Genomic DNA, 26,049 nt, shown 5'->3' on the forward strand with positions numbered 1-26,049 from the left:
ATGGGAGCAGGGAAAGATAGTGTTGCAGAGGCTGCTATTGGGGAATGGGATCAGTGAGGGAGGGAGGACATCAATGATGTGAAGAAAGGGGCGTTGTGGGGATGGAGAGAAGAGGGTGATGTGGAGATGGGGACATTGGAAATCGGGAGAGACAAAGATTGTGGGAGAGGGGTCTGCAACTGCGAAAGGGGAGACAGCAATTGACAAGTGGGAGAGTGATAGAGGAGAAAGGGGAATAAGGAGAGCGATGAGTGAATGGTCAGGGAGAGGAAAGGGTGATGGTAATGAGGAAAGAGTGTCGCTTCAAAAGTTAGTGTTTCCAATAAACCTGTTGGACTATAACCTGGTGTTGTGTGATTTTTAACTTTATCCACCTCAGTCCAACACCGGACAGTGAGGGAGGGGGGGCCGTGCTCTCGCTCCTTGCCCCATTCCCCGCCCCTTCCGTGTGGGCCCGGGCCGCACCCTGTCACGGGGAAGGTCTCCCCGGGAACGGGTTTCCGGCTCCAGCAGCTCAGGCTCAGGCCCAGGCCCAGGCCCGGGGATGTGCGGCTCTAACCGGTTCCACAGGCTGCTCCTGGCGGTGCTCGGCGCCGTGCTCACGGTAAGACCCAGGGGACACGGACACAACCGGGACCGGGAGGTGGGATTGGGATTGGGATTGGGATTGGGAATGGGAATGGGAATGGGATTGGGATTGGGAAACAGCAGCCTGTGTCTGACAGAACCTTCCAGAGAGTTGACAAATCGGGAGGATGCTGCAAGGACCGGGCGGGAACCCGGTTAATGCCCAGACACTTACCGCCCACTGCATGGGGCTGGGTTCACAGATAGATACCCCATAACCCTCAATACCCCCCCCCCATCCACACCCCCCATTCCTTCCCCCCATCCGCACCCCTGACCCCCCCCCCCATCTGCACCCCCCGTCCCCCCATCTGCGCACCCCCATCCCCCCATCCGCACCCCCAACCCCCCATCTGCGCACCCCTATCCCCTCCGTCCCCCTCCATCCGCACCCCCCCATCACCCACCTCGTCCCCCCCCATCCACACCACCTCGTTCCCCCCCATCCGCACCCCCTTGTCCCCCCCAATCCGCACCCCCGTCCCCCCCAACCGCACCCCCACATCCCCCCCCATCCGCACCCCCCTGTCCACCCCCATCCACACACCCCCGTTCCCCCCCATCCGCACCCCCCCGTCCACCCCATCTGCACCCCTTCGTCCCCCCCATCCGCACACCCCGTCCCCCCCCCATCTGCACCCCCTCGTCTCCCCCCATCCACACCCCCCGTCCCACCCATCCGCACTCCCCCGTCCCCCACATCCCCCCCATCCACACCCCCCGTCCCCACCCATCCGCACTCCCCCACTCTCCTCCCCCTCCCACTCTTTCCCCCCCCCCACCCCTACCCTCCTCTTTTCTCAACCCCCCCTCCACCTCACTCTCCCTTGTCCCTTCCTCTGATGCTGTTTTTCTCTCTTCCCCAAAGCTGTTCCTGCTCGTGTGTCCTCATGCTCCAGTTCTCTCTCTCTCCCCCCAGGGCAGTTCTGCTGTGCCAGTCATCGGGGGGATCTTCTTCCTGTTTACTGACAGGAGATACCAACATTTCATTGGAAATGATTATCTTCTGCTGCCAGCCGGCCTCAGCTTTGCAGTTGCTGCATTGCTCGCCCTCACCGGGATAATTGGAATGTTCTTCATCATCAACCAGAGTCGTTGCCGACAGGGAACAGTGAGTACAGTTGGACGCTTGGAAATTCCAGAATCACTTCTGGAGTACTGTGTACAATTCTGGTCACCCTGCTATAGGAAAGATAACACTACTGCCTCACAACACCAGGGCAACCGGGTTTGATTCCTGCCTCGGGCAACTGACTGTGCGGTGTTTGCGCATTCTCCCTGTGTCTGCATGGGTTTCCCCCCCCACTGTCCAAAGATGTGCAGGTTAGATGAATTGGATGTACGAAATTACCCATAGTGTTCAGGAAAGCGTAGCTTAGGTGCATTAGTTCAGGGTAAATGTAGAGTAATAGGGTAGGGGAATGACTCGGGTGGGATACTCTTCGGAGGGTTAGTGTGGACTTGGCCAAATGGCCTGTTTCCACACTAAGGATTCTATGATTCTAATGTTGCTGGGACTGAAAGGTTTGAGTTATAAAGGAGAGACTAGATGAGCTGGGACTTATTTCCTTGGAGCTTTGGAGGCTGAGGGGTGACCTTAATGAGGTTTACAAATCATGATAAAGTGGCATAGATAAAGTGAATAACCAAGGTCTTTTCCACAGGGTAGGGGAGCCTAAAACTAGAGGGCATATGTTTAAGGTGGGAAGGGAAAGATTTTAAAAGGGACCTGAGGGATAAGTTTTTCAGAGGGTGGTGCATGTGTGGAATGAGCTGCCAGAGGAAATGATAGAGGTAAGCACAATCACACCATTTCAGACCTTTGGACAGGTGCATGGATAGGAAGGAGTTGGAGAGATATGGGCCAAATGCTGTCAAATTGTACTAGCTAATTTTGGGATACCTGGTTGGCATGAATGAGTTGCCTGTGACTCTATGACACAACAGGGCAGTAAACTGCAACTATTTGCTCTAATTGAACTCTTAGAATTATGAAAAATATTACTGAACTCTTCATATTGGCGGTGTCGGGTTAGTATTATAAACCTACACGCTGTGACTGAGCATTCATACTGACGTCTGAGTGAATATGGTTATTGATCAGTGAATATTGATCTTAGTCCCTGAAAGTCCAATGCTGATTTGGTTCAATATGATTTGCAGCTCTTGTTTCTTGTCAGAGCGAGAGTTTGACAGCACAGATTGGTCATCAAGCACCAGTCTACTCTGGTTCAGTTTTCCAGCGCTTGCATGCTATGGCTCTTCAGGTGATCTTAATCTTTTCTCATGTTGAAATGGTTCCCACTTCAAGACCCTCTGGGTGTAAAATTCTTAAGTTACTTCTAAACCTCCTACTTTTACCTTTAGTGATTGCACCCTGGTTATCTACTAGAGGAAAAAGATTTCTTACTGTTTACCCTCAATTTTATGCCTCAGTCAGGTCCCCCTCATCCTTCTCTGCTCTAATGTTCTAAATTCTTATTATCTACCATAAACTTCCCCTTCTTGTCCAATCCTGTACATTTCTTGACATCCAAAGTTCTCATCTTGTTTTGACAGAAGAAGGTTGGCCCTGCATTTTCGCTATTTTTTAAAATAACACCCATTACTTCAATATGGATTTTCTTACAAGTAGCTGCTTTCACTCCACCTTGGCCAATTCCCCTCTCCTATTAAAATTGGCTGCCCCCAGTTCAAAACTGGTCTATTTTTATTTCTTTCCATGAATACCTTATTGAATTATAGTCGTTGTCACTAAATGCTCTTCATTTCCTTAAAATCAGGGACAGCGCTGCTGTCACATGTCATACATGATTGTTTAAAGGTTTTCCTAGATACATTTCAAATTTCTCTAAACCTTTCACGCTTTGTCTATCCCAGTTAACATCAGGAATCCTCTACCATTATTACCCATTTATTTTTATACTTCTGTCTTTCTATTTCTCACCAACTTGTTTAGGGTTTATAGTGCACCTCCACCAATGTGATTGTCCCATTTTTTAAGTTCTACCCATATGACCTCAATTCAGTAACCTCCTTTGACATCATCCATCCTTATTTCAGTAATTGATTCCAATATTGCAACACCGCCTTTTCCTTTACACTCACACCCATCTTTCCTGAAGTTTCGGTACCCCAGAATATTGAGCTGCTGGTGTTCCCCTGCTTCAGCCATGTCTGTGATAACAATGATACCTAATGAGCGCGCTCAACTCATCTACCTTACTTGCAAGCCTTCTTGCATTAAAGCAAATGCCATCTAGCCTTGCTGAGAACCCTTGTGTTAAACTTGACTGGATATGCTGTGTGCTACATAGGAACAAAAGAAATAAGAGTAGGCCATTTGGCCCATCAAGCCTGCTCTACCATTCAGTAAGATCATGGCTGATGTTTTTGTGCACTCAGCTCCACTTAACCTGCCTGCTCACCAGAACCTTTAAGTCTTTTACTGTTCAGAAATCTATCTTTCTTTGCCTTAAAAACATTGTGATGTAGCTTCAATTGCTTCACAGATTCATAACCCTTCGGGTGAAGAAGTTCTTCCTCACCTTAGCCTCAAAATAAGGGGGAGCAGATTCAATACAATGCGCATTCCTGATGAAGGGCTCTGGCCCGAAACGTTGAATTTCCTGTTCCTTGGATGCTGCCTGACCTGCTGTGCATTAACCAGCAACACATTTTCAGCTCAATACCATGTCCCCTAGTTCTAGTTTTACCTGCTGGTGGAAGTAACCTTCATGCTTCTATCTTATCCGTTCCCTTCATAATTTTATATGTTTCTGTAAGATGCCTCCTTCAGTCTTCTAAATTTCAATGATTATATTCTCAGTCTACGCAATCTCTCCTCAGAAGCCAACCTTCTGAATTCCAGAATCAATCAAGTGAACCAAAACTGTGCACAGTACTTAAGGTGTGGCCTCACCAGGGCTCTATACAGTTGCAGTATAACCTCTCCATTTTTAAACTCCATCCTTCTAACAATGAAGAACAATATTGCATTTGCCTTAACTGCCTGCTGCACCCGCAAACCAACCCATCGTGATTCAACGACACCCAGGACCCTCTGCATAGCACCATACTGCAATTTTTAGTATTTAAATAATAGTCCATTTTACTGTTATTCCGACCAAAATTGATGACCTCACATTTACCAATATTGTACTCCATCTGCCTGACCCTTGCTTAACACTCACTTAACCTATCTGTATCCCTCTGCAGACTTTACTCTACCACTCATCTTAATGTCATCTGTGAACTTTGATACAGTACACTTGGTACCCAACTCTAAATCATTTATGTAAATTGCAAACAACTGGTTCCTGAGGGACATAATTAGCTTCTGATCGCCAACCAGAAAAACACCCATTTATCCGTACTCTTTGCTTTCTGTTAACCAACCTTCTATCCATACTAATACATTACCGGTAATACTGCGTACTTTCATCTTATGCAGCAACCATTTGTGCAGCACCTTGTCAAATGCCCTTCGGAAATCAGATACACCAGGTCCACCGCCCTCATAATGTCCTCAAAGAATTCCAGTAAATTAGTTAAGCATGACCTGCGTTTCATGAACCTACACTGTGTCTGCCTAATGGAACAATGTTTATCCAGATGTCTCACTATTTCTTCTCTGATGACAGATTTGAGCATTTTCCCCACCACAGAAGTTAAGCCTATAGTTAACCGCCTTTTGTCCATCATTTTTAAACAGTGGAGTCACGTTGCTGTTTTACAATCTGCCAGAACTGCCCCACAGTCCACCGAAGTTTGTAAATTACCATGAGTGCATTTGCTATTTCCCCATCATCTCTTTTAATACATGCATTCCATCAGGGCCGGAAGACTTTTCTACCTTTAGCCCCATTAGCTTGCTCAACACTATCTCTTCAGTGATTATGATTGTTTCTCAGTCTTCATCTGCCATAGATTCCTTGTCATCAATCATTGGCATATTATTTGTCTTCCACTGTGAAGTGAAATGCAAAATACATGTTTCTCTTTTACGTTCTTCTGCGCAACACCACTGCATGTCCCATTCCCCTGCCAACTTGGTTTAAATCCCCATGAATGGCATTAACAAATATGCACCTGCCTCATGAAGGGATGGTGGTCCCATTGCTGTTCAGGTGAATGTGAGGTGCTGCATTTTGGTAGGGCAAACCAGAGCAGGGCTTGTACACTTAATGGTAAGGTCCTGGGGAGTGTTACAGAACAAAGAAGTGCATTTGGGACCTTTCATAGTTCCTTGAAAGTGGAGTTGTAGGTAGACAGGATAGTGAAGAAATTGTTTGGTACGCTCGCCTTTATTGGTCAGAGCATTGAGTCTAGGAGTTGGAAGGTCGAGTTGTGGCTCTACAAGACATTGGTTCGGCCATGTTTGGAATACTGCATTCAGCTTTGGTTTCCTAGCTTTAGAAAAGATGTTGAGAAACTTGAAAGGGTTCAGAAAAGATTGCCAACAATGTTGCCAGGGTTGGAGGGTATGAGCTATAGGGAGAGGGCTGTTTTCCCTGGAGTGTCAGGGGCTAAGGGGTGACCTTATAAAATCATGCGGGGCATGGATTGGGTGAATAGCCAAGGTCTTTTCCCATGGTATGTTTGGGAGTCCAAAGTTAGAAGGCGTAAGTGTAAGGTGACAGTTTAAAGACTTATAAGGAATCTAAGCGGCAATTCTTTCATGCAGGGTTGGTACATGAATGGGGTGAGCTACTAGAGGAAGTGGTGGAGGCTGGTACAAAAATGTTAGAATCCAATGTAGAAGATTTAATGGCAGCGTACTGGAAAACAGTGAGAGGATTAGATTGGGTCATCTTGAATATACAAAAGGAATATTTTGCTTGATGAATCTACAGGAAATTTGAGGATGTAACTAGAAGAATTTCTAAGGGGAAGCCATTGGGGATGTGGTTTACTTGGATTTTTAGAGGCTTATGGTAATATCTTATGTAAGAGGTTAATATGTAAGGTTCAAAGGCATGGGATAGGGGTGATGTACTAGCACGGATAGAGAAAACAAAATAGGAAAGCATTGGTCTTTTTCTGAATGGCAGCAATGACTACTGTGGTACCACAGGGTTCAGTGCTTGGACCGCCAACTATTCACAATATATTATTAATTATTTTGATGAGGGAAATAAATGTAATATCTCCATTTTGTTGATGACCCCAAGCTTGGTTGGTGGGTGAGCTGTGAAGAGGATGCAGAGAAGCTTACGTCATTTTGAGTGAGTGGGCAAATACATAGTAGCTGCAGTATAATTTGGAAATATGGGGTATATGGTGTAAATGGGTTCAAAATGGGCAAAACCCTAGCCAGAGAAACAACAGCCAACCTGCTGGACATACAGAACAGACAACAAGACAGGGAACCTATCAACAAAGACGGCATACTCAAACTACTGGACCTGTGCCTCACAACACACTTCTCATTCAACAACCAAGATATGAACAAATCAACGGCACACCCATGGGCTCACCCATCTCTGGACTCCTAGCAGAAGCGGTAATGCAAAGATTAGAACAAACAGTCTTACCGCAAATTCAACCCAAACTCTGGGTCAGATATGTGGATGACACCTTTGTAATCATTAAAAACAGAAATAGAGAACACACACCGGATCATCGACGCCACACTCACAGGAATCCGATTCACTAGAGAGGAAGAAAAGAACAACCAACTCCCATTCCTAGATGTGATGGTACAGAGAACACCAAACGAAGAATTCACCACAAAGGTATACAGGAAAGCCACACGCACAGACCTTCCTGAACTACAAAAGCAACCACCCCAAAACACACAAGAAGTTGCATCAAGACACTATTCAAAAGGACCACAACACACTGCAGCACACCAGAACTGCAAAAAGAGGAAGAAGAACACCTCTACAATGTATTCGCCAAAAACGGATACCCCCGCAATTTCATCAACAGATGCCTAAGGGAAAGACAACGGAATGAGGACATGTCACAACCCAAAGGACTAGCCACATTACCATACATCAAGAACATTTCTGAACTGACAGCCAGACTACTGCGACCACTAGGACTCATAACAGCACACAAACTAACAGCCACTCTCAGACAACAACTCACCAGAATGAAGGACCCGATACCCAGCATGAGCAAAACCAATGTAGTGTACAAAATCCCATGCAAGGACTGCATAAAACACTACATAGGACAAACAGGAAGACAGCTAACAACCCGCATCCATGAACACCAACTAGCCACGAAACAACACGACCAGCTATCCTTAGTAGCCACACACACGGATGACAAGCAACATGAGTTCGACTGGGACAACACTACTATTATAGGACAAGCCAAACACAGAACAGCCAGGGAATTCCTAGGAGCTTGGCACTCATCCACAGATTCAATCAATAAGCACATCGACCTGGACCCAATATACCGGCCACTGCAGCGGACAGCTGGAACTGACAACTGGAAGCGGCAGAGACAAACCACTATAAATGCCGGAGGAAACATCACAGAAGTGCTTCACGGGAGGCTCCCAAGCACTGAGGATGTCACCTAGACAGGGGACGAAACGTCTGCAACACAAATTCCCAGCCCGGCGAACAGAACCACAACAATGTGTAAATGAGTTTCAGTAAGGCGTTTAAGGTTCTCCGTGGAGGTTATTGCACAAAGTACAGAAGCCTGGGATTGAGGGTGATTTAGCGGTTTGGATCAGAAGTTGGCTGGTTGGAAGAAGACAGGGTGGTGGTTGATGGGAAATGTTCATCCTGGAGTTCAGTGACTAGTGGTGTATAGCAATGATCTGTCTTGGGTCCACTGCTGTTTGTCATTTTTATAAATGACCAGGATGAGGGTGTAGAAGGATAGATTAGTAAATTTGCGGATAACGCTAAGGTCGGTGGAGTTGTGGATAGTGCTGAAGGATGTTGCAGGTTACAGAGGACATAAATAAGCTGCAGAGCTGGGCTGAGAGGTGGCAAATGGATATTATTACAGAAAAGTGAGAGGTGATTCACTTTGGACGGAACAACAGGAAAGAAGAGTACTGGGTTAATGGTAAGATTCTTGGTAGTGTAGGTGAGCAGAGAGATTTCAGTGTCCATGTACATAGATCCCTGAAAGTTGCCACCCAGGTTGATGGGGTTGTTAAGAAGGCATATGGTGTGTTAGCTTTTATTGGTAGAGGGATTGAGTTTCGGAGCCACAAGGTCATGCAGCTGTACAAAACTCTGGTGTAGCTGCACTTGGTACGGTTCTGGTCACTGCATTATACGAAGGATGTGGAAGCATTGGAGAAGGTTCAGAGGAGATTTACTAGGATGTTGTCTGGTATGCCACAGTGTGGCACAGTGGCCAGCACTGCTGCCTCACATCGCCAGGGAACTGGGTTCGATTCCAGTTTCTGGTGACTGTGTGGAGTTTGCACATTCTCCCCAAGTCCATGCGGATTTCTTCTGGGTGCTCCAGTTTCCTTCCACAGTCTAAAGATGTGCAGGCTAGGTGAAATGGCCATGCTAAATTGCCCATGGTGTTCAGGACTGTGTAGGTTAGGTGCATTAGTTGGGGGAATGGGTCTGGGTGGGTTACTCTTTGGAGGGTTGGTGTGGAGTTGGTGAGAGCCAAATGGCCTGTTTCCACAGTTTAATTTATGAGGTGTCTCGGTGGTTAGCACTGCTGCCTCACAGCACCAGGGTCCTGGCTTCGATTCCATCCCCAGGTCCTCTGGTTTCCTCCCACTGTACAAAAACAGACAGGTTAGGTGGATTAGCCATGCTAAATCACCCAGGTATGTGCAGACTAGGTGGATTAGCCAAGGGAAGTGCAGGATTACAGTGATAGGATAGGGCATTAGGTCTGCATGTGCTGCAATAGCGTGCGGCTGGAGCCCTCATGGAATGCTAGCCACTGTGCCCCCTCCGTACTTCATGTCATCTCTGAAGAAGTTTCCTGAAGAAGGGCTTATGCCCGAAACGTCGAATCTCCTGCTCCTTGGATGCTGCCTGACCTGCTGCGCTTTTCCAGCAACACATTTTTCACCTCTGAAGAAGTCATCCAGACTTGGAACGTTAGCTTGCTGTCTCTCCATGGATGCTGCCTGCCCCGCTGTGATCTCCAACACCTTTTGTTTTCGGTACAGATTCCAGCATCTGCAATAATTTGCTTCTACGTTGGTTAGGCAACTTTTGAAATACTGCGTTCAATTCTGAAATCCCTGCTACAGGAAGGATGTTGTGAAATTTCAAAGAGTTCAGGAAAGAATTAAAGGATGTTGCAGGGTTTGAAATACAAGGAGAGACTGATTAAGCTGGGGCTATTTTCCCTGGAACGTCGGAGGCTGATGTTACAGAACTTCAGAAATTCATGAGGGGCCTAGATAGGGTAAATAGACCAGGTCTTTTCCCCAGGATAGGGAAGTCCAAAACCAAAGGGCTTAGGTTTATGGTGAGGGGAGAAGGGCCAACTTGTTCATGTAGAGAGTGGTGTGTGTGTGTGGAATGAGGAGGTAGTGAAGGCTGGTACGATTACAACATTTAAAGGGCATCTGGATGGGTACATGATTAAGAAGGGTTTAGAGGGTTATGGGCCAAGTGCTGGTAAAAGGCACGAGATTACTTTAGGATATCTGGTCAGCATGGAAGAATTGGATCGAAGGGTCTGATTCCGTGCAGCATGTCTCTATGACTCTATATTCATTGGTGTTTAGAAGGGAGAGGGCATCGTTTTGTAGAAACCTATAAAATCTTAACAAGACTTGACAGGGTAAATGTGGGAAGGGTGTGCCTAATGACTGAGGAGTCCAGAAACTAGGCTTTGAGGAGTGAAGAATTTCTTCACCTGGAGACTCGGAAGCCTGTGTGGAACTGTCTGCCGCTGAAAGCAGTTGAGGCCAAAACATTGAATATTTTCAAAGAAGTGATTAGATACAATTCTTCAGACTGAAGACATTCAAAGGGAACATGGAGAAAGCAGGAACAGGAGACTGAGTTGAATGATCAGCCATGATCCTATTGAGTAGCAGTGCAGACTCAAAGGCCTGAATTCCCAGTTCTCCCCTTTTCTCGGCTTCCTGAACACAAGATGGCAGGTGCAATGTGGAAATTAGAAGAATAAGAGATAGAAGTTCTTTTTATAAAGATGAAAGATATTTGTTAACAGTAGAAAACTTGATGTAACAAGTGTAAAGTTCATAAGGTGCTATATTCTATCCAAATAAAAGCCAGAAGAACTGCGGACACTATTAATCAGAAACAAAAACAGAAATTGCTGGAAAAACTCAGCAGATCTGACAGTATCTGTGGAGAGAAATCGGTTAACGTTTAGGGTCAAGTGACCCTTCCTCAGAAGCCCATTTTGCTGAATGTCTCAGGTGAAGACCCACAGAAGCAAATCGAGGACCTTGTAATGTTGATGCTAAGACATCTAAGCATTCAATTTATAGACCGCTAGACAGTTCTCTTTATTTGTTCATGTGATGTGGGCTGTGTCACACTTGAACTGGGAGACTTGTGTGGGCTGTTTCTGACAGCAGTTAAGAGTCAACCACATTGCTGTGGGTCTGGAGTTACCTGTAGGCCAGGATCAAGTAAGGTAGTTTCATTCCCTAAATAAAAATGTGAACCAGTTGAATTTTCTTGACAATTGTTATCGTTAGGTTACTTTTTAAATTCAAGACTTTTCTCTTGAATTTGAATTTCACTGTGTTATGGTGAGATTCGAACCCAGGTCCCCAGACCATTAGCCTGAGTTTTGGATTGCTAGTCCAGGGACATTTACCAATTCACCGATGCCTCCCCTAGAGGTACCAAAGAGTTACTTGAATCTGCAAGAGCAAAGTGACCTCTTAAAAAGTGTTCTCGGAGCTGAAAAGCTGCAGTCATCTCTCCCAGAGGGCAAAGTGGAGGGCAGCTAAAAGAGAGGTCAACATAGATGGAGTTGAACCTTAGTGAACAGCAGACTTCAGATCGGTTGCAGATGAGCTCCAGTGAGTCTGTGAGGTGGTGCAAGAGAAACCAGTGTTACATACATCACAGAGCTCTCCTGTTTGGAGTAGTAACAAAAGGATGGAGAAAGTTTTCTAGTTTTTTTTAAACGATTGAGTTGAAAGGGAAGTGTGTTCGAGGCTCTTTGTTTTTGTCTTAGAACATTTAATATTCACTATCTCCATCTGTAAGATAAACATTGTTCTTTCTCTCCATCTTCTTCTTTAATAGTTCCTGTACTTAATCCTGATTCTGTTTATTCTGGAAGTCACGACAGGGACCCTCGGATACATCAACAGTGTTCAAGTGAGTATGCGGTTGTTTTCAAATAATCATGTTGGTTTCACTGTCATTGTAGGGAGTGTTGAGGGAGCTGGCCAGAGATTGAGCCAACCTTCTCTGTGATCAAAGGCTGTGATTGTTACAATAAGAGGCACAGTTCCTCTGGTTGTGACTGTCCAGCAAAGTCAATGTGGGACTGAACTTCCAGAGTCACCTTTGGCCTTGGTCTCGGGCTGAGCCAGAAGTTGTGTGTTCACAACTTTCAGTCAAGAACTTACAGTGCTCAGCCTAGTCAGCCTAGGATTCCCAGCACAACACTGTACTGAAGAAGCACGTGTGTGTGTGTGTGTGTGTGTGTGTGTGTCTGTTTGGGGGGGGAAGTTGAGGAGGGGAGAGATGCGGGTTGGGGATGCTGTCCTGTCCTTTTCAGGTAATCTGTAAAGCCAGATGTGATGTAAAAAAATTCAGTAGCATTATTAAAAAGAAAAAAATAGGTGCATTCTCTGTGGTGGTCTGGGTGATATTTATTTCTAGTATCAATGAAAACAAATTGATATTTATAACACTGCTGTTTTTGCAGGCTTGTATGCACATGTTCCTACATTATAAGTGATGGCACGGTAGTTCAGTGGTTAGCACTGCTGTCTCTCAGCGCCAGGTACCTGGGTTCGATTCCAGCCTCAGGCGACTGTTTGTGTGGAGTTTGCACATTCTCCCCGTGTCTGTGTGGGTTTCCTCTGGGTGCTCCGGTTTCCCCCCTCAGTCCAAAGATGTGCAGGTTGGGGTGAATTGGCCAAGCTAAATTACCCACAGTGTTCAGCAATGTGTAGGTTAGGTGCATTAGTCAGGGGTAAATGTAGAGTTATAGGATAGGGGAATGGTTCTGGTTGGGATACTCCTTTGGAGGGTCAGTGTGGATTTGTCGGGCCAAATGGCCTGTTCCCACACTGTTGGGTTTCAATTTTGATTCGATTTCTAAATTATCGATGAAACGAAATCATCGACCTGCAACATTTAACTCTGTTTTTCTGCACAAGTGCTGTATCACCTGCTGAGTATTTCCAACATTTTCACTTTTTATTTCAGCTTCTGCAGAATTTTGATTTTGTCTTCAAAGAAGCTGCATTGATTGTGAAGCACTTCATTCAGCACATGCTGACATTGTCAAAGACCAACTCCAGTTTGTGTTAGATCAAGGTCTCGTTGTGTGTCTCTCTCTCTTTCCCTCTTCCAGAGTAAGTCTCCAGCTCTTTGTTTCTTGTGCTTTTCATTTTTTTGCTAGGTAGACACTACTGACCTGGATCATTTTAATGAGATCTTCAGGAACTATACTGGTAACAACCCCACGTTCGAGAGTAGAGCAGTGGACCGGCTACAGCAGCAGGTGAGATTTCAGAGACAAGACTCCTATCCAGAGTGTACTCTAACCAGAACTGGACATAGGAGTCAGAGTAGGAGAAAGTGAGGACTGCAGATACTGGAGATCCGAGTTGAGGGTGTGGTGCTGGAAAAGCACAGCAGGTCAGGCAGCACCCGAGGAGCAGGAGAATCAATGTTTTGGGCAAGAACCCTTCATCAGGAATGAGGCTTGTGAGCTGAGGGGAAGGTAGCTGATAGGGCGAAAGGTAGATGGAGATGGGGGACGGTAATGGTGATAGGTCAGAAAGGATGGTGGAGCAGATAGCTGTGAAGGAAGATGGACAGGTTGTGAGGGCAGTGCCGAGTTGAAAGGTTGGAAACCACATTTATCCCATGTGGTTGCAGGGTTTCAAGGCGGAAGATGAGGCATTTTTCCTCCAGGCGTCAGGTGATGAGGGTTTGGCAATGGAGGCGGCCCAGGACCTGCATGTCCTTGGCAGAGTGGGAGGGGCGAGTAGAGGACGTCTACTTGCAGAGTGCTTCAGTGAACATCTCTGGGACACCACCAACTAATCCCACCGCCCCGTGGCCAAACTATTTAACTCCCCCCTCCCACTCTCGACACAGGACCCAGAGTTTAGTCTATGTCCAGTTACAGTTTTGGTTACAATTTCAATCAGACTCTCTTTATCCAGTTGCTCATTGTGTTTGCTAACACTCCCTCATGATCTCTTGCAGCATCATCTATTGTACGGTTCCTGTCTGCAGTCAACACAATCTCCTCCTTTTCTGCCAAGAGTCTCAGGTGGTACTTCTGACTTCCCTGCCCCCTCCAATCCACACGGATTGAGAAAGAGATTGTCCCCACGCTCTATCTCCTCTCGCATTTTCCAAAAGGACCCAAGTTCTCTTTACATCGGCCAACCCAGTGTACATTCCAATCAATTCTTCCTGGGGGAAAGCAAATTATTGTCTCTACATAGACTGCAGCTTGCTCCAATCTTGGAATAAACTTGTGGAAGCAACAAACCTAAGTGATTCATGCCAAAAAGTTAAAACTCAAAACAATTGCAGAAAATACAAAAAAAAAGGTTGAACATTTCCAATTGCTCTGCCTCTGCCGCATCTGTTCCCAGGATGACCAATTCCACCTTAGAAAGTCCAAGATGGCCGTCTCCTTCCAAGGTCACAACTTCCCTTCCCACATTGTTGACGATGCCCTCCAGTGCGTCTCTTCCACTTCACACACCACCGCTCCTGAACCCCACCCCACTGTCCTCACCTTCCACCCCACAACCTCCGCATACATTTCATCATCCTCCGCCACCTCCAAACAGACCCCACCACCAGAGAGATATTTCCCTCCCCACCCCTAAGGCGTTCCGGAGAGACCATTCCCTCCGTGACTCCTTCGTCAGGTCCGCACCCCACACCCCGCTCCTAGCACCTTTCCCTGCCACTGCAGGAAGTGAGAGACCTGCACCCCACACCACTCCCCTCACCTCCGTCCAAGGCTGCAAAAGATTTTTCCATATAGAACATAGAAAGATACAGCGCAGTACAGACCCTTCAGCCCTCGATGTTGCGCCGATCCAAGCCCACCTAACCTGCACTAGCCCACTTTCCTCCGTATGCCTAACCAATGCCCGTTTAAATGCCCATATCTGTCAGAAATTCACCTGCACCTCTCCCAGTGTCATCTATTGCATCCATTGTGGTCTCCTCTACATCGGGGAGACAGGACGCCTTCTTGCGAATCATTTCAGAGAACCTCTCTGGGACACACTCACCAACCACCGCCCTGTGGCTGAACACTTCAACTCCCCCTCCCACTCCGTCAAAGACATGCAGGTCCTGGGCATCCTCCACCACCAAACCCATTACCACCCGACGCCTGAAGGAAGAACGTCTCACATTCCGCCTTGGGACCCTGCACCCACATAGGATAAATGTGGATTTCAACAGCTTCCTCATTTCCCCTCCCCTGTTATCCCAGTCCCAAGCCTCCAACTTGGCACCGCCCTCTTGATCTTTCCATCACCTTTCCCATTTATCTACTCCATGCCCCCATAACCTTCTCCCTCACGTTCATCCACATATTGCTTTCCCAGCTAACCCCACCCCATCCTACCACCCTTCCCATTTATCTCTCAGCTCCTGACTGACGAGCCTCATTCTTGATGAAGGTCTTATGCCTGAAACGTTGATTCTCCAGCTCCTTGGATGCTGCCTGACCTGCTGTGCTTTACCAGCGCCACACTTCTTCAACTCTGACCCTCACTTTCTCCCATTCAACACTAGTCAGTGTTTATAGCAGCATATTGATTCCTAGCTCTCTCGTTGTTTACCCACCCCCCCCAACCCCGATCCCCACTCTCTCAAGAATGCACAACCTTTCAACCCTTTTTTTGTATTTTCTGCAATTGTTTTGAGTTTTAAGTTTGTGGCTTTGCGTAACTTTTTGGCTTCCACATTGGTGGCTTCCACAAGTTTATTCCAAGATTGGAGCAAGCTGCAGTCTGTGTAGAGCCAATAACTTACTTTCCCCCCCAGACTCTTGAAGAATTGATTGGGGTGTACACCAGGAGATAGGTCGTGGGGACAATCTCTATCGCAATCCATGTGCACGAGAGTATTTGTATCTCTAGAGCATCACGTCTTTATGTGCCACCTGAGTCCCACACCTTTCCCTGGGTCTGCCGCCCGGCAGCACCCACAGCCTCTCTCCCTGGGTCTGCTCCTGGTACCCACCCCCCAAATCCCTGCATCTGCCACCCCCTGCCACCCTCTCTGGGTCTGCTGCTTGGCCTCTGCCAATCTTTTGCAGTCTTGGCTGCGCTGTTGATATGATGACTCTGTGATTTGCTCAATTCCAGAGTCAGTGTTGTGGAGTGAAGAATTACACCGACTGGACTCAGTTTCCGTGGTTCATTCACAGCGGGAATAACAGTGTTCCTGTCAGCTGCTGTGCCAGGAATCTTACAATCTGTACCGGGGATATCGAGGAGCCAGAACTGCTTTATACAGAGGTGGGAGCATGACATTGGCCAACTTGTGACCAACTAAACTGCACAGTTTCCACAGGTGTTAATGACTGAATTTCGAACAGTATACATAGTCAGTAGCTCACTCAGCCATCACCTCACTCGACTGCAGTCCCACACTGCCCAAGTCCTTACTGTGCAGTGCATAATTGCCTTTTTCTACTCTGGTCAGGGATGTTATTGCTGGGCTTGGTGCAACCTGGGTATGGAACACATTGCACTGAGATGGCGAATAAGAACATAAGAAATAGAGCAGGAGTAGGCCATTGGCCCCTCAAACCTGTTCCACCATTCAGTAAGAATTTGGCTTATCTTTTCATGGCCTCAGCTGCACTTACTTGCCCACTCAACATAACCTTTAATCTTTAATTCCTTTTGTTTTCAAAAACCCATCTTTGCCTTAAAAACATTCAGCAAGGTAGCCTCAACAGATTCACCGGGTAAAGAAGTCCTTCCTGCTGCTCCCCCTTATTTTGAGGTTATACCTCCAAGTTCTAGATTCACCCGCCAGTGGAAACATCCTCCCTGTTTCTATCAGATTCCACCCCCCTCCCCCATTCTACTAAGTTCAAATATGTATAGTCCCAGTCTACTCAATCTCTCCTCATAAGCCAACCCCCTCAACTCTGGAATCAACCTAATGAACCCTCTTTCCCAAGTAAGCAGTAATGATGTACTACCTGTGTTTGTGGTTCTGCATACTTATGAAGAGATGTACAGATGTGACAGGTTGGTACATAAGTGGTAAATGGGAATAATGTGATACTGTGTGTTGGTACTGTGATGGATATTGAAATTTTTGCAAAATAAATTATAAATCTTAATACTTTAGTAAAATTTTTTTAACAACTGTGATTATTGAGGACAGACCCATAATTCACAGTTTAACAGATGATTACTATGGATAGGACAACTGCACTTTGCAGAGTTCAAGTGAAACTGAACAGTTCTGAAGATACTTAGAGGACTGCATGTTGCTAAACAGATGTTCCTTGAAAATCCAGGTGAGGAACAGGCAGTGGGTGCAGCTTAACACATGGCTGCACAGCTGGTGCAGGAGGGAGGGCTTCAGATATTTAGACCATTGGGATACCTTCTGGGGAAGGTGGGACCTGTACAAGAAGGACAGGTTGCACCTGAACCAGAGGGGTGCAAATATCCTGGGTGTGAGTTATATATGGGGAAGTGACAGGATGTCGTGAATGTTTCTGGAACGTTATTCATGTGAAGGAACAAAGGGATCAGTTAAAGTGTATCTGCTTTAACACAAGGAGTGTCAGGAATAAGAGTGATGAACTTAGAGCATGGATCAGTACTTGGGACTATGATGTAATGGCTATAACGAAGATGTGGGTTTCACAGGGGCAGGAATGGTTGCTAGATGTTCTAGGGTTTAGAACATTTAAAAAGGGAGGGTGGAAAAAGAGGGGATGTAGCATTGCTAATCAGAGAGTGCATCACGCTACAGAAACGAAGGTTGTTGAGAAAGGTTTGTCTACTGAGTCAGCAAGGGAGCAGTCACCTCGCTGGGGTTTTCCATAGATCTCCTAATAGCTGTAGGGAGTTTGAAGAACTCATTTGGAAAAATACAGATGTAGCAGGGTGGTTGTTATGGTGACTTCAACTTTCCCAATTATTGACTGGAATCTCCTGAGTGCAGATGGTTTGGATGAAGCAGTTTTTGTCAGGTGTGTTCAGGAGGGTTTCCTTACTCAGTATGTAGACAGGCTGACGAGGGGAGAGGCCATTTTGGATTTGGTGCTTGGCAATGAGCCAGGACAGGTGTCAGATCTCGCGATGGGAGAATACTTTGGTGACAATGACCACAACTGCCTCACATTTACCATAGCCTTGGAGAGGGAAAGGAGTAGTTAGCAAGGGAAGGTATTTAATTGGGGAAAAGGAAATTATGACGCTATCAGACAGGAGTTGGGAAGTATGGATTGGTAGCAATTGTTCCTTAGAAAGGGCAGTTTAAGGCACAGTTGCGAGTGAAGCACAAATTCTCTGAGGCAGGCGAGAAGGGGTAAGGTTAAGGAGCCTTGGCTGTCGAGAACAGAGGAACTTCTTGTCAACAGGAAGAAGGCAGCTTATGTAAGCAAGAATCTAGCACAGCTTTAGAGGATTACAGGCTTACTGGAAAGGAGCTCAGTAATGGACTGAGGAGGGCCAGGAGGGGGCACGAAAAAGACTTGCCAGGAAGTATTGGGGAGAACCCAAAGGCATTTTACTCGTATGTGAGGAATAAGAAAATGATCAGGGAGAAGGTAGAGCCATTCAGAGATAGCGTAAGGAACTTGTGCGTGGAGTCTGAGCAGATAGGGGAAGCCCTAAATGAGTTTTTTACTTCTGTTTTCACTAAGGAAAGGGATCTTGTTGTGAATGAAAACTTTGAGGAGCTGGGAAACAGGCTTGAACAGAACAAGGTTGATGAAGTTGATGTGCTGGAAATTTTGGCAAACATTAAGATTAATAAGTCCCCAGGTCCTGACCAGATTTATCCAGGTTGCTCCAGGAAGCGAGAAAGGAGGTTGCTAAGCCCGCTGGGGAAGATGTTTGCTTCCTCACTCTCCACGGGAGTTGTACCAGAGGATTGGAAGGAGGCGAATGTTCCTGTTTTCAAGAAAGGGGATAGGGAAATCCATGGGAATTACTGACCAGTCAGTCTTATAACTGTGGTCAGCAAGGTTTTGGAAAGAATTCTGAGGGATATAATTTATTTGGAAAAGCATAATGTGATTAAAGATGTTCAGCATGGCTTTGTGAGGGGCAGGTCATGCTTCACAAATCTTATTGAGATCTTTGAGGAGGTGATGAGACAGGGCGAGCAGTGGATGTGGTGTATATGGACTTCAGTAAGGCATTTGATAAGGTTCCCCATGGTAGGCTCATTCATAAAGTCAGGAGGTATGGGATACAGGGAGATTTGGCTGTCTGGATGCAGAATTGGTTGGCAGAAAGAAGGCAGAGAGTGGTTGTAGATGGAAAGTATTCTGCCTGGAGGCCAGTGGTGAGTGGTGTCCTGCAGGACTCTGCTGTTTGTAGTTTTTATAAATGACTTGGATAAGAGGTTGAGGGGTGAGTTAGTAAATTTGCCGATGACACAAAGGTTGGAGGTGCCGTTTATAACATCGAGGGCTATTGCAGGCTGCAGCACAACATAGGATGCAGAGCTGGGCTGAGAAATGGCAGATGGAGTTCAACCTGGGTAAATGCGAAGTGATGAATTTTGGAAGGTTGAACTTGAATGCTGAATGTAGGGTTAAAGACAGGATTCTTGGCAGTGTGGAGGAATAGAGGGATCTTGCTGTTCAAATGCATAGGCCCCTCAAAGTTGCCACCCAAGTGGATAGGGTTGTTAAGAAGGCATATGGTGTTTGGCTTTCATTAACAGGGGGATTGAGTTTAAGAGCTGCGAGGTTTTGCTGCAGCTCTACAAGTCCCTGGTGAGACCAGACTTAGAATATTGTATCCAGTTCTGGTTGCCCGACTATAGCTTTAGAGAGGGTGCAAAGGTTTACCAGGAGGCTGCCTGGACTGAGGGCTTGTCTTACCAAGAGAGGTTGACCAAGCTTGGACTTTTCTCTCTGAAGAGGAGGAGGAAGAGAGGTGGTCTGATCGAGGTATACAAAGTAATGAGGAGCATGGATAGAGTCAATAGCCAGAGACTTTTCCCCAGGACAGGATTGACTGGCACGAGGGATCATAGTTTTAAGATATTAGGAGGAAGGTATAAAGGAGACGTCAGAGGTAGGTTCTTTACGCAGAGAGTTGTGAATGCATGGAATGTGTTGCCAGCAGCAGTAGTGGAAGCAGAGTCATTAGGGCCACTTTAAGCGACTGCTGGACATGCACATGGACAGCAGTGAATTGAAGAGTGCGTAGGTTAGGTTATTTTACTTTAAATTAAGCATAATTTTCAGCACAATATCGTGGGCCAAAGGGCCTGTTCCAAGCTGTACTTTTCTATGTTCTATGAAAACTGGGTCACGCATACAGATTCAGCATTAGTTAATTGAGAGGGAATTAAAATTGCACATTACTGAGAGAATAATTGGGAACAGGTTCTACAACACTCGGTCCCACCACACCCCATATGACTCTATCCCAAAAACCACTATTGTCTATATCTCTGAACTTGGAGGCCTAGGTTAAAGTACTGTCTGTTCCAGAGAGGTTTAACAATATGTCTGAACAGGTTGTTTAGAAAATATCCACTATGTTTAGTATCAAGAGTTCTCCATTAACTAACTAAAAGGATAGTGATTGTACTCTTAAGCTGCTATTGAGATAGCTGTGATTTTAACAAACCAGGTTTCTATTTCGATGTAACATTAATCTGTGTTTTCTAAATCTAAGGGCTGCCTCTACACCCTTCGTGATGAGCTTCGATGGATATTCCTGTTCACGTTAGCCTGGGTTATTCCTGTGTGCTTTTTACAGGTAATCCTTGGCTAGTTTAGGAGAACGGTAAAGATTGGGCTGCTGTACAGTAAACCTGGCATGGGTCAGATGGGCTTAATGCTGAGATGTTTGGAAGGTAACCAGAAACAAAATGGAGTGATGCAGGGAGTCTGGGGCTAAACTGGGTGCTGACATGGGGAATCGGAGATTAATCTTAGTGCTGAACCTGATTGGAGTGCCTGTATCATAATATCTGTTTGAAATGTTTTCATTCACCTATTGAAGGTTTGTTTTTGTTTTCAGAGCCTGGGAGCACTGATCATCTGTCTGCAGACGAACTCTGATCCTACTCAATACCAGCTTTTAAATACTGACAACTTCTCCTAGTACAGGACGGTTGCTGATTGTCACTTAATCCATGCAAATAAAATCAAACAAACCTTGAATATCAAACAGCACCATGCACAAATAGGAAACACTTATTTACTAATTGTTTGAAAGAGACAGTGCCACTTCTTCACCCATTGAATCAACCTCTCTAGTTCAACATTCTACTCCCCCAACCAGTAAGGAAGCCTCCAAATCCAGTCACTTCTGTCATCCAGTCACATTCCCATGTTTTGTGAGACTCCCCTCATCTTTATCACCACCCCCCCACCCCATGCTGGAAAGTGACCCCCACTGAAACTGCACAAGAAATGCAGTTTTCAACTAATTCACCTGAGCACCCAGAATTCTGTAATCTGTTTGTCTAAAACTAGAACAAGCTACCTCATGGCACAGTACTTTTACACAAGCTAGCAGCTATGACCTGTGGATATTAGGTGGTATCATCGCTTGGCTTAATGTAACATGTATTTTCATTTCAAACTAAGCAGCGAATAAAAATGTACATTTTAACTGAGATTTGCAGTTCTCGTTGATCATTCATGTTAATTCTCATTGTGTTTGATGGCTTCCATCACTTGGTGTTAGTATTCAGATTTTAGATGTCATTTCCACAATGCCATCTGGAAATGTCAGCTGCAGTAGTGCTGAGGATTGTTTTGCCAGAGCTACGTCACAAACTGTATCAAAGCGATCTGCAACCCCAATGTTTTCTCCTTAATCACCACGGTTACTCCTTCTCCAATCCCATTTTCCTTTTACTTCCTGAAGAGAGTTTATCGTTTTGTTTCTGATCCTGACTACCTTCAAGTTGAATTTGTACCTTCAGGAATCAAATTCCAACCAGCAGTTGGTGAATTTTAAATAAATCTAGAATTTAAAAAGCAAACTTAGCAATGAAGACATTCAAAACCTGCCCACTGCACTCATCTTCTTTGGGGATGGATATTTGCCAATTTTACTAAGTCTAGCCAATAAGTGATTCCAGATCTGCAGGATCATCCTTATCTCTTGCCTGCCTGTTAATAAAATCTAGCAAACCACTTGATTTGTATCCAACAGCAAAAGTACAACGAGTGTAAAACCAGATTTACCATCCAGTATTGACTGGCCAAGATGTCTGTGATGGGCACATCCATCACCATTCATGGGTATGCCCTGTCCCACCATAAGGACAGACCCAGCAGAATAAAGTTGAAAGAGGATTGGCCTGGGAGTTCTCAACATTGAAGGAGCAAAAATTTAGATTTATTTTTGTATGCAAATCAGGACCAGCAACTTTAGTGCCAAAACACAAACTAACAATGAGATGGGGTGATTAGATTAGATTAGATTACTTACAGTGTGGAAACAGGCCCTTCGGCCCAACAAGTCCACACCGACCGGCCGAAACGTAACCCATCCATACCCCTACATTTACACCCTACCTAACACTACGGACAATTTAGCATAGCCAATTCACCTGACCTGCACATCTTTGGACTGTGGGAGGAAACCGGAAACCCACGCAGACACAGGGAGACCGTGCAAACTCCACACAGTCAGTCGCCTGAGGCGGGAATTGAACCCGGGTCTCTGGCGCTGTGAGGCATCAGTGCTAACCACTGTGCTGCCCACAATTTGATTAAGAAATGAGAGGCACATAATATCACACAGGATAACCTAATTAAAGATTGGGAATGGTCACTGTCACATCAATGCTTCCCCATCACACCCTGCCTTCCTGGTAAACCTTTCAGACATTTTTTAACTGTCTCTGGAAGGGCAATATCAAGTTTCTGCACTGCAATTACTATACTGGAGTACAACTATCAGTCCCCTAAAAATATTTTACTGTGACCTTTGCCTCCATAATGCCAGTAAGTTGTAACCATTAAAGAAAACTTTTATAAACTGTGCTCATATGAACCTTGAAGAAGCACCTGAACTGTTCAATGTTTACTCCCCACGTGTATGATAGACAGCACTGCTGGCAAGAATAAGAAATTGTTAGGTAACGTGGAAAAATAAATTCTTAAACTACTCCATCACTTTGTATTCTGAAACATGTATCTACTGTGGTCCTATTTTCACCACCAGTCCTGGAACATTGCGAATGCTGCTGACCTTATGCACTCTCCCTTTCCCCTCTTAAGGTTGAATCTGGTTAAGCTGCATCTCTCTATGTGAAGACCTTGCCCCTCACATCTCCTTTGAACTTGCCCCCTTCTCACTTTAAATGCATGCCCCCCAGACTGAGACATTTCAACTCTAGGAAAGAGATGACTCAATTTTATAGACTTCTATCAAGTCTCCCCTCAGCCTCCACCTCTACAGAGAAAACCCAAGTTCTAGCTTGGTCATATCCTGTGATCCAGGCAACATCCTGGTAAACTATTTCTGCACCATCTTCAAAGCCTCCACATCCTTCCTGTAATGTGGCAACAGAATTGAAAGCAATATTCCTTAAGTTTGGCCTAACTGAAGTCTTCTAAAGCTGCAACATGACATCCTGACTCTTGTACTCAATTCCCTGAACAATAAAGGTAAGTATGCCATATGCTTTCTCTACCACCCTAACTAATTACATAGCCACTTTCAGGGAGTTATGGACTTGAACACCATCCTTTCTTCATTGTTGAAATCTCCCATACCAGGCAAGATCCTGGTGAACATTTTCTATACCAGCCTCCAAAGCATCCACATCCTTCTGGTAGTGTGGTAACCAGAGCTGTATGCAATATTCCAAGTGTGGCCTAACTAAAAGCTCAGTAGAGCTACAGCCTAACCTTATACTCAACCATGTGTGCATCCTGTATAATCCTGCTGTTTCTATTCGGACTAGCTCGTGGCACTGGTAGTAATACTGAGATAACCACTTTTAAGGTCCTACATTTCAACTTTGGTACTTGTTCTCTATGTTCTGCTTTTAGGACCTCATCCCTTTATTCCATCTATGCCATTAGCATGACCACAACCACTGGCTATTTCCCTTCTTGAAAGAGGAAGAACATTTGCTACTTGCCATTCCTACACTGAACTCTCCAGTGGCTAGCCACAACACAAAAACCTTGGTCAAGGCCCCAGCAGTCTCCTCCTCCATAAGCTGGGCTACAGCCCATCGGGCCCTGGGGCTCTATCCACCTTAATGCTCTTCAAGAGACCTAACACCACGCCTTTCTTGGGATCTCAAAAGCCCTAGCATGCCTTGCACTCAGCCTATCTTCCACCTAGGTGAATACTGACCCAAAGTACTCACTTAGGATGTGGCCCACATCATCTACCTCTAAGCACAAGTTCCCTCCTTTATCTTTGAGTAGTTCTATCTTCTTCCTAGTTATCCTCTTTTGTTAAATGTATGTGTATATATAGAATGCCTTACGATTCTCTGTGACCCTATTTGCCAAGACTATTTCATGGCCCCTTGCTCTCCTAATTCCCAGCTAGAGTTCTTTCCTGGTTTCTTTATATTCCTCACAGACTCTGTCTGATTTTAGCTCACTAAGACTTATATTTGCTTATTTTTCCTTTGGATTAAATTCACAACCTCCCTCGTTATCCAAGGGTGCCTTACCTTGCCATCCCTGTCCTTCCTCCTTACTGGAACGTGCTGGTCCTGAACTCTGATCAGTAGGTCTTTATTGTTTCAAGAAGCCCTCTTGGGTCTAATTAAATTCTGCCCTGTCTAGGCCTCTTGCAGTAAGGGAGTCCCAGTCAATACTGGGGAAGTTAAAGTCACCCACCATGACAACCCTTTGCTATTGCATTTTTCCATAATCTACCTACATATTTGTTCCTCAGTGTCTTGGTGGCTATATAGTTGTATAAACTATCAGACTGATCATACCCACCTTACTTTTGAGCTCTACCCATATTGCCTCAGCACTTGAGCACTCCAGTATGCCCTCTCATGAGTGTGGATATGACATTCTCGCTGATTAGTAATAGTACTCCTCCCCCTCTTTTACCTCCCTCTCTATCTCAAGTTCAACAACAAAACTCTGGCATGTTACGCAGCCAGTCCTGTCCCTCCCTCAACCAAGTCTCTGTAATGGCCACATGTACTAATCTATGCTCGAAGCTCATCTGCCTAACCTATACTGTGTTGAAATAAATGCACTTCAAGTCATTAGCACCATTGTGTTCATCTACCTGTCTCTGACTGTCCTTTCTTTCCAGTTTACTGGTTCTGAAATTACCAGCCCCTCAATTCCTCCACTTGTTGACCTGCTCCTCTGGTTCCCAGCCCCGTGCCTCTCAAGTTTAAACCCTCCCAAGTAAAAGTAGCAGAGCTCTCTGCAATGATATTGGATCCCCTGTCCCTCTTGTACAGGTCACCCCTGCCCTAGCAGAGGCCCCAATGATCCAAGAACATGAAAGCCCAATCCCTGCACCAGCTCCTTAGCCATGTATTCATCTCATATTTTTATTCCTTGCCTCACTAGCATGTGGCACTAGTCATCACCCAGAAATTACTACCCTCTAGGTCCTGCTTTTCTCTCTTTCCTAATTCTCTGTACTCACTCCACAGGACCGCATCCCTCTTTCTATCTCTGCCTGGCTACTCACCCTCCCTTTAAAAAATTCATGCAACTGCTCAGAGATGTCCTCAATCCTGGCAACACACCAGTCTGGAATCTCAACTGTGGTCACAGAAACACCTGGTCTGTGCCCCTAACTAGCAAGTCTGTTCCTACTATCGCTCACATGGATCTTGCCAGACCCTGCTCTACAGAAGAGCCAGTTGGTGTGTCACAGGCCTGGCCGCTGCTGTTATACTCCTGGAGAGGCTATCCCCTGCAATAGTATCCAAAACAGTAGACCTGTTAGAGAGGGGAATAGCCACAGGAGACTCCAGCATTACCTGCTTGTTTTGCCTGGTGGTCACCCTTGACTTCAGTCACTACTTGACTGAACCTGTGGTGTGACCACCTCCCTGTAACTTATGTCTATCACACTCTCTGCCCCCCAACCCTCCTTAGTGAATACAACTGCCACTCCAA

The 26,049-nt window shown here is 45.7% G+C and overlaps 1 protein-coding gene across 1 annotated transcript; it reads left to right on the forward strand.

Moving 5' to 3' along the window:
* Positions 1 to 407: 407 nt before the first annotated feature.
* On the forward strand, positions 408 to 21,584 carry LOC132828986 (tetraspanin-3-like). The gene is made up of 7 exons (XM_060846234.1): positions 408 to 604; positions 1,547 to 1,738; positions 11,823 to 11,897; positions 13,156 to 13,257; positions 16,109 to 16,261; positions 20,636 to 20,719; positions 20,984 to 21,584. Exons 1-7 carry the CDS (start codon positions 545 to 547, stop codon positions 21,065 to 21,067), a joined length of 750 nt encoding a protein of 249 aa, XP_060702217.1. The 5' UTR covers positions 408 to 544; the 3' UTR covers positions 21,068 to 21,584.
* The last annotated feature ends 4,465 nt before the right edge of the window (positions 21,585 to 26,049 follow it).

The sequence above is a fragment of the Hemiscyllium ocellatum genome, chromosome 28 (genome assembly GCF_020745735.1).
Source record: "Hemiscyllium ocellatum isolate sHemOce1 chromosome 28, sHemOce1.pat.X.cur, whole genome shotgun sequence".
NCBI classification, from domain to species: domain Eukaryota; kingdom Metazoa; phylum Chordata; class Chondrichthyes; order Orectolobiformes; family Hemiscylliidae; genus Hemiscyllium; species Hemiscyllium ocellatum.